General features: G+C 38.6%; 2 protein-coding genes across 7 annotated transcripts in view; one reads left to right on the top strand and one right to left on the bottom strand.

Annotated features, from left to right (window-relative positions):
- The window catches only part of cdh23 (cadherin-related 23), a 144,681-nt gene extending 143,707 nt beyond the window's left edge, over positions 1 to 974 (top strand). For all 5 annotated transcript variants that reach the window (XM_067526185.1, XM_067526145.1, XM_067526156.1 and 2 more), the window contains one exon: positions 187 to 974. In XM_067526185.1, the coding sequence (XP_067382286.1) occupies positions 187 to 528 (342 nt within the window). In that variant the 3' untranslated portion in view covers positions 529 to 974. The remainder of the gene's footprint in view (positions 1 to 186) is intronic.
- Positions 975 to 2,319: 1,345 nt separating this feature from the next.
- On the bottom strand, positions 2,320 to 6,901 carry eif3s6ip (eukaryotic translation initiation factor 3, subunit 6 interacting protein). Of its 2 annotated transcripts, XM_067526193.1 has the most exons (15): positions 6,746 to 6,901; positions 6,359 to 6,401; positions 5,992 to 6,202; positions 5,812 to 5,891; positions 5,609 to 5,670; positions 5,451 to 5,520; positions 5,261 to 5,334; positions 4,990 to 5,161; positions 4,607 to 4,761; positions 4,230 to 4,400; positions 3,818 to 3,951; positions 3,334 to 3,507; positions 2,955 to 3,144; positions 2,761 to 2,841; positions 2,320 to 2,497 (listed from the first exon to the last, which is right to left on the bottom strand). In XM_067526193.1, exons 1-15 carry the CDS (start codon positions 6,767 to 6,769, stop codon positions 2,420 to 2,422), a joined length of 1,719 nt encoding a protein of 572 aa, XP_067382294.1. In that variant the 5' UTR covers positions 6,770 to 6,901; the 3' UTR covers positions 2,320 to 2,419. The 2 variants fall into 2 exon arrangements, with proteins under 2 accessions (XP_067382294.1, XP_067382304.1); XM_067526203.1 differs by lacking the exons at positions 5,812 to 5,891; positions 6,359 to 6,401; positions 6,746 to 6,901 and having other exon boundaries at positions 5,992 to 6,197.
- Positions 6,902 to 8,151: the final 1,250 nt, after the last annotated feature.

The following is an 8,151-nucleotide window of genomic DNA, read 5'->3' on the forward strand; positions in this document are numbered from 1 at the left end:
GACATCTAAAACCCTCTGCCGATCTGAACCTGAAATCTTTCCTTCCACTGGTGTGAATCTATCCAACTTTCCCTAACCCTTTAAATTTGTCAATCTGATACACTGTATGGACATACAATTAATTAGCAGCTTAATTTGTTCTCATCGTAATGTTTCTTTTCCCCTCTCTCAACCTTACATTTTAAGCTGATTCAGAGTGATCTGGATGAAGATGAGGAAGAGCGTCTGAGTGTGGGCGGAGGTCATGGCACACTGCGTTTCAAGCATAAGCTTCCTGTAGAGTTAAAGGGTCCCGAAGGTGTGCACATAGTACATGGTAGCACAGGTACCCTCCTGACCTCTGACCTTAACAGCCTGCCAGAGGATGACCAGCGGGCTCTGGCACGTTCTCTGGAGGCACTAAATGCTGACGGGACACTTTATTCAGAGCGCAATGCCCGTACTGAGTCAGCCAAGTCCACCCCAATGCATCGTCACAAGGATGGGGATAACCTGTCACAAAGTCCCTTGGAGATCACAGAGTTATGACTAGCCGAGGCCTCGCTGGTCTGAACACAACCGTGACTCGTGTGTGTCCATGTGCCTCCACACCATCACCCTGAGGAGGACTGGAGGAGTGTGTGTAGTCTAGAGAAATCATTAAATCATTAACCTCAGCGCATCAGTGAGACAGCCTTCAGGAGGACGCACTCATTAGTGACTGGTTTTGAGTGGATGCTACGTTGACGATGGTGCAAAATAAGTTCTTCAAGAGATGTTTATCTTTTCAAATGGAAATGGAGAGTTATTAGCAGTGCACTTGTCTTTAGCGCAGCAAAAACCAACTGGTATCATCGACTTTCATCCAAGGTGCTGAGCGTAAAGTGACTAAGCCTCCATGTGGGAGAGGACTGTCAAATTCTTGTCATCTTCAAAAGGTGCCTCATTTTTACTAATCCTTTTCAATTTGAGTCTGGACTGCATACACTCAAAAACACACACACACACACACATACCAGCGGATGGCCACCAATGGAACACTGAGATGATGAGGCTATTTCTCTTAATCTTGTGATATATTTATTTTTGCAAGACAATGCAGTGCTGAAGGAAGAATGGGACAATAAGATAGATATTAGTCTGTTGGTGGAAAATAGATGGATGTTTAATGAAGATAAAAGCACTGCTAATATTTTCCCCAGTGACTCTTAAAGAGGGAATTTTCACCTGAATGCAAGAGAAAGGTGGTCCCTTACCCTAACTGTACTGTAATAGTTTGTTGAAAAAAGCTTCTTTGGATCAGTGGCAAAGAGACTGAAGACTTCATTTCTGCACAGAAATAGTGAACAGACCTCGATTCTACTGTCCATCTTTAGTGTGGACTGAATCAGCCATTTATGAGGAGACTTCTCACTAATAACTAAAGACTAAGAATAAAGAAGATGGTGAAACGTGAATGAACGTTATCTGTCATTCGAGCCACGTGTAAAAAAAAAAAAAAAAACAAACAAACTTTGAAACTCTCAAGAAATTTGATATTAAAAGGTGGTCAAAAAGCCTTAGAAAGTTTTTTTTTTAAAGTATAAATTATCACATTTTTATATACTATGTAAAGATGGCATTGTGCCCACAAATACTTTACACTGCCATCTGATGGAATAAAAGAATCATACTCAAAACAAGCAGATTGCTTCATTTAATTTTATTTTATAGAAAATGTGATGGAATTAATATTTTTGAAGAAAATGCTGGCTTAACCAAAATATGTAGGGGAAAACTTTGGATGTTTGGAGTTTGTGTGTACTGTGCTATGGTGACGTACAATATATTTTTTTCCTTTGTATAACAGACACTGTTTCTGACAAGTGTTTTTAAAACTGTTTTTTTTAATATTTCCATTTTGTAAGTTTCTTTCTTTGTCATTATTGTCACCAGCCCTGCGATCTGTGTTGGGAAATGTTGTTGGATGATCTGTGATAATAAAAAAATATGCAACAACCTATGACTTCAGCGAGTGGAAAAATGTGAACTGCTGCAACAGAATACACTCTGCCAGCATATTTTAGAGCAGCTCATCATTACAGCCAGGCAGACACTAAAGTTTAGGAATATTTAAAAAAAAAAAAACTGATTCTTGAAATCTATTCGTTGACTTTTATTGTACCAGGTACAACTGGAACAGACAAAACATAACTTGCCAATTAAAAGAGAAATCTGAAAATGTAATTTATTTGCTATGTGTGTATTCCAGTTTCTAAAACTTAGCATCTCAGTGAGGCAACTTGATCATTGCTGCCATCTTGTGGCTCTAATGTAAAGAACTAAACAGAAGGCAATGGGTGGAAAAAGATTTACTTCCTTTTATTGTTACCAAGTTACATATTGTCAAAAAAAACCCAAAAAACTGGGACTGAGTCCCTGAGGACTTTACTGCTGCTGGTCAGACTCCTCTGGCTGTGACGCTCCCTGATGCCACAGTGGTGCTAGTGGCTGGCATTTTCTTCAGTGTCCTGTTCAACTATAGAGGAAACAGAGGAAATTTTTGATTAATGATTTAATAATTTAGAAAGAAGCCCAGCAATGTAATTAGTCGTAGAAACTGCATTTGTAAGACTACATCAAAAGTCCAATATTTCAAATGTAGTTTATTGTTTTACAATACTGAACAGGAGTTTGTTCTAAATAAAATGAAAAATGTCTTCTTTTGCATAAAATAGGTGACGAATAGAAAATTCTGTCCTTTTTGAATCCCAACCAGTATCATAATGCATTACTAGTTACCTCCTCAAACTTGTGGATCTGTCTGATGAAAAAGTCTCCATATCTTCGAGCCACTTTAGTGTCAGCAATGTGAATCATGTCCTGTAGAGGGTGTTACAGACAAAAGCTCAAAAATACAGAGCAACTAAAAGTCATACAATCAAAAAACTTTTACCACCTACAGAAAAATACTTTAAACTGACTTTTAAACAAACCTTGTCAATGTAAAAGTCAACCTCTGAAGCAGACTGGAACTCTCCATCCAGAGCGGAGATGCCACTGGTCCACACCAGGTTCTTCATCTTGTGTTTGAAGACCAGCAGCTGAATACGGAATTCCTGCTCAGTCATGTCCAAGAATCCTGCCAGCTTGGCCACTGGCATGGTGGTGTACAGCTTTAGAAAACTAGAGGGACACACTTTCTTAGTTGACATGTATTGACCAATCCTGCAAGTACAACCTAGCCACAGGTCACTAGAAGCAATTCAAAGTATAATTGAATAAGAAAATAGATGGAAAAAATACACTTGGAGCAGCACTACTCCACACAGGTACAGTAACTTTGCCACCCAGGCAGAAAATAGTATGTGCTACCTGCGAATGGTTGAGAGCTGGGCTTGCTGCTGCACCTCCTCAGCAAAGACCTTTAGCTGCTGCTGGAAAGGTTCTTTGTGATAGTTTGGGTGGACGTTGTCGTAGTTTGGGACCACAGGTGATAAGAACTTCGGACAGGCAAAGCTGAACAACTCTTCAAACACCTGCAGGTCTCTAAGATAGAAAAGCAACAATATCTGTGTCATATCAAAATTATCGCTGCTCGGACAGCACAATTACCGAATCGAAACAGGGAACAATGGATGCAAGGTACGTAACTTATTGCTGGCCCAGTGCTTAAATCCCATAAGCAAAAGGACACATTTAGTAGAACAGTGACAAAAACAGTGTTGGACATACTACCTTTATGTTAACTCTTGTGTGAAAAGACAGTATAAAAGAGTTCTCAAATGCAATAACAACTGACAACATAGAAAGACAAACTGTGTATGTTACAGTACAATGTGAGGAATTGCATTCTTACCCTTTCTGCATTCGCAGCATCTTGTCACCGTACTTTTCCCTCAGCTGGGTGTGGATGCTCTCATCAATGCGCATTGGGTACATAGTGAGAGCGATGGCCAGCAGGCCATGCATCTGCTCATTTTGCTTGTTAATCTAATAATAATAATGCATACAAATATTGCAACATTGTATTAGCTCATTTTAAATAATCCGCAATGAAATGACACCTTCTAAAGGTGATTCAAGGTGGAGCACAGGATACGTTGCGGTTTATACTGAGCCTGGGGTTTTCCTTTTAAACACATTACTACTAACTGTACACAGTACAATGACATAAACTGGCTATAGCAATGCATTTACAATATGTGCACCCGTGAACCATAAAAGACAAAGATAGTAAAAATAGTAAACAACTTAAAACAAAAAACTACCATCTCATATTTATATGTAGACCTCTGGAACATGTTTCTCGTCCTCTGGATGTAAAGCAGGATGTTGGCAAATACTCGAATTGCATCCTGGTAGCGCCTCATCATTAGGTAGGCAAAACCCACATAATAATAGGTGGTGATCTGGCACTCGGGTACACGAGAGTACATACTCTGAAAGACCAAAAAAAATTAAATAAAAATGATACAGGGTTTGGACAAAGAAAACAAAATGTAACCTAAACCAAATTTACACCAGTCAAAAAGGTTTCATAGACTAAAAATTTCAATCAAATTGTAAAAATAAATAATGCACTCAGTATTCTCAGGAACAACATAGTACCGTTCAAGCATTTTTATCTCTCTACATCAGATTTTACCTTCTTGTTTAGTTCAATGTTCTCTAGGACTTTGATGGCCTGGTAATAATCACCAAGCAGAGAGTGAAGCCTCAAGAGCCCCACCAAGCTAAAGTAACCCAACATCTTGTAAAGCGAGTGACGCCCATATTCTCCAGCTACACTCTCAGGGTCTCCTGCAACACATTGGCAAATAACATGTTAGCCAACTCACACCTAAACTGAATACAACTGAAGTTTACATGTTGATCTACCACAAATTTCTTTTTCAGGACTTTGAGTCTACAGAGAGCAAAATTTTATTTAACAAGGTGGAAGGGGAATATAAACAATTAACATTTTCCAAAGGTTTACTACATGTTCCCCACAGTAACTACAAACATCTTCAAAACATTCTTATTTACCTCCGCTGGTGTATACTTCAAGCTGTCCGTTAATGTTGCTCTTGTCCACAAGTGAGTGGAGAACATTGAGGACGCTGTGGACGTTCCAAATCTTTGGGTTGCTCCTGAGGAATTCAATCTCCTCTTCAGACTTCTTGGCTGTCTTACAGCGATACTGGCTGAAGGACTGGAACTGAACAGTGGAGAGGGTAAACTTTATCTGATCACCGATTCTTACTCATGCTTGTCTCTTGTTAGTGGCAAATCCTGAACGAGTGATAATGCACTGTACCTGGTAGATAAACTCATCAATGATGTCCCAAAGCCACTGGTTTGGCAGTTCCAAGGGTGCCGGTCCATCAGCATCTGTTTACGAACAAAAACTCTCCCATTAACAGTCTCTCATTAGCTCTTCTTTGAGGCTAATAATTACAGGTGAAATGAAATGGAGAGAAAACATAGTGACTTTTCGTTTAACTTACTAAGAATGTAGTTGAAGAGATTGCAGTAATTGTAGTAAGACTCAAACCTCTGCTCCAAAGTTGGTCCTCCCTAATTGTCAAGAAACATCATATTTACAACAAATTACCTCGAATGGTTTTCACACATTTTCAAGCATTATTATTGACCAGTTACTTACGCTGACTTTAGCATAGATGTGCCTGTAGTAGAGTTCCTTATAGAGGATAAGAAACACAGCATCTGTGGGAGATAATCAGACAAAATTGACATGAAACATTCCCTGAACTACACACAAATCAACTAATTTATTATCTAGACTAAACACTGGGAGAATGAATTTCTCCACTGAATACAACTTATCGGTTGACATATAGTACTCACCATTGCCAACAAGTGATGCAATACCCTCAGCTTCTGGCCAGGGTGACGTCTTGAAGAAACGGTCAGTCAACTTGTTCCAACTAACAAAAACAAAACGTGAAAGAAATTTATCATGCACCAAACTTTTAGATCTCTGTTAAAAAAAGAGGCAATCTCACCACCATGAGGAGTCAAGTTTACCTGTTCTCATAGACGTCCTGGATCTCATATATCTTCTGCTCGATGCTCTCGCTGGACACACGGTTGGACTGCAGCTCATAAACCTTCTGGTCGATCAGGTCAGAGATTGTTTTATGAAAATACTGCAGAAAGTTCTTGATCACCTCGGGGATGACGTGATAGGTCTGCTGTTCGTATTGTCTCTCATAGGCCAGGTCGGCTTTAGGGTCACCTGCAAGAAGATAGGAAAAATGATAAGGATATAACAGTGTAACCTGCAATTTTAGGTACTTCAGCTGCTTCTGTACTATGTACTGAAGCGTTTTTACACAAAAGCGATCCCATAACACGAAATGAATCGAGAATAATTTAACATTATTATACCAACCAGTGTGCAGGTCGTAGTCGTTTGAGTAGGCGTATGGATCATACTGTGAGAGAAACAGTCAAACATCTGTATTAAGAACAAGCACTGATAACATCTGTCAAACGACTCATTTACGTCACCTCACTTTATCTAAAACGTTATTCTCTACGTTAACTCACACGTTACATAATGTTGCAGGGGCTATAACATCTGGTCTGCATTCACTTCAGAAACACGGCTACAGCAATCTTTTCATGCTAGTTCACTGTAAGCTACTGTTGTGCTAATGGAGTTACGCTAGCGGCGGAGCTAACGTTAGCTAGCTAGGGGAGCTAGCTACAGCTAACCGGTGTACCCTTGTTTTTATCTTTTAGTGTTCAAATGTATACAAGAAAAACAGGTACTGACCTCCTCTTCCTCTTGATAAGACATGATGCTCTTTGTTACTTCAAGCTCGTGAAGCACCAAAATGAAAAAAGACTATGTGTGCCGAACAGCTAACACCGCCAGACCACGCAGCTGGCGCTGGAGAGATGACAGGAAACGGAAGAAAGAACCTGTGACGTAAAGATTAAACACAGAGGCAATGATATTATGGGAAATTGAGTGACGGCTTCAATGACCTCCATCCTATGTCCCCAGGACTAATTCCGTGTGGAAGTTAACATTTTGTCAACCTGTGAAAACATGATCTGGCCTCCATTGAAGGTTTCAGGAACATATTATATAATAATGTAACATAAAAGAATTTCTATTATACAGAAAACTACATATAGACAAAATTCCTTCATATTTTTTCTTATTTCACTGCTGTGCTTTCTTGATTAGCATCGCATTCTTTATTTTATTGTATTTATTTTATTGTATTTATAGTCTGAGTCATAATGATTTGTTTTTTTTAACAACAATTATTCTAACAATTTAAGTTCATTATAAACAGGGAATAATAAAGCCCAATAGATTTTAAAAGTGTAATTGTGAAAACAAAAGTATCTGTTCATATATATCAGGTAAGTACTAGTATCTTCGGTGATGATTACACGTTGTATTACACGTGGTGATTAGGATGTGAACACTTGTAACGACATGCGAAAACCAGTAGGTGGCGTCATAGTTATTTTATGTGGCTCTGCAGAAATAAAGACGGTTCAGACGCACAGAGTAGCATAAAGAATAAAATATGCTTTAAATCTATTTTATCTGTTGTTCAACATTACTGCCCGTGTGGAAAAAGAATAACTTTTAACTGATAACTTGAAACGGATTCTGCAAAATGTTATCACAAGCTGAGAGAGTGTGTGCATGTGTCTGTGTGCGCTCGTGCGTGCGTCTACTTGTAGACCTACTTTAATTACTCCTTACTTTCCTCAAATAATTTTCAAATGCAATTTTGTTCTGACAGCTTTAGTGAGTCTACAAATTGATATTTGTATATGGTGCCTAAACCAGCCAACACTAGCCTACAGCTTAATCAAAGCTGTTTTGATGACGCTGAAGTAATTATTCATCTAAAATTGCTAGCAATGTGTTAATTCTTTTTAATTCATGTTTTGGCTTGGTTGTTGGCTCTTGGCAACTGGAACGAACCTTCTTACTATTTTAAGTTTGTTTGTTTTTGTTTTGTCCTTTTTTGTTTGTTTGTTTTTTTACAAACAGACGATTCATTAAGAAATCTTTTTAAATGAGTTCCAATTTACTCGAATAATGCCTACAAACCAATGTATAAATTATGTTAATTTATTTTGTGGATTTAAAGGGAAAGAAATTAAGGTGAAAGAAAAAAAATACCTGACGTGTTTGCTCGAGCTACCAGC

Source organism: Channa argus, chromosome 1 (genome assembly GCF_033026475.1).
Source record: "Channa argus isolate prfri chromosome 1, Channa argus male v1.0, whole genome shotgun sequence".
Classification (NCBI taxonomy): Eukaryota; Metazoa; Chordata; class Actinopteri; order Anabantiformes; family Channidae; genus Channa; species Channa argus.

What these genes read in the sequence shown, in the direction of transcription:
- eif3s6ip (XM_067526193.1), bottom strand. Translation starts at nt 6,769, where the DNA reads ATGTCTTATCAAGAGGAAGAGGAG. An exon ending in ATGCTGCGAATGCAGAAAGG is followed by an intron (nt 3,508 to 3,817) that starts GTAAGAATGCAA and finishes TTTCTATCTTAG; the next exon opens with AGACCTGCAGGTGTTTGAAG. An exon ending in AGATCCACAAGTTTGAGGAG is followed by an intron (nt 2,498 to 2,760) that starts GTAACTAGTAAT and finishes TTTCCTCTATAG; the next exon opens with TTGAACAGGACACTGAAGAA.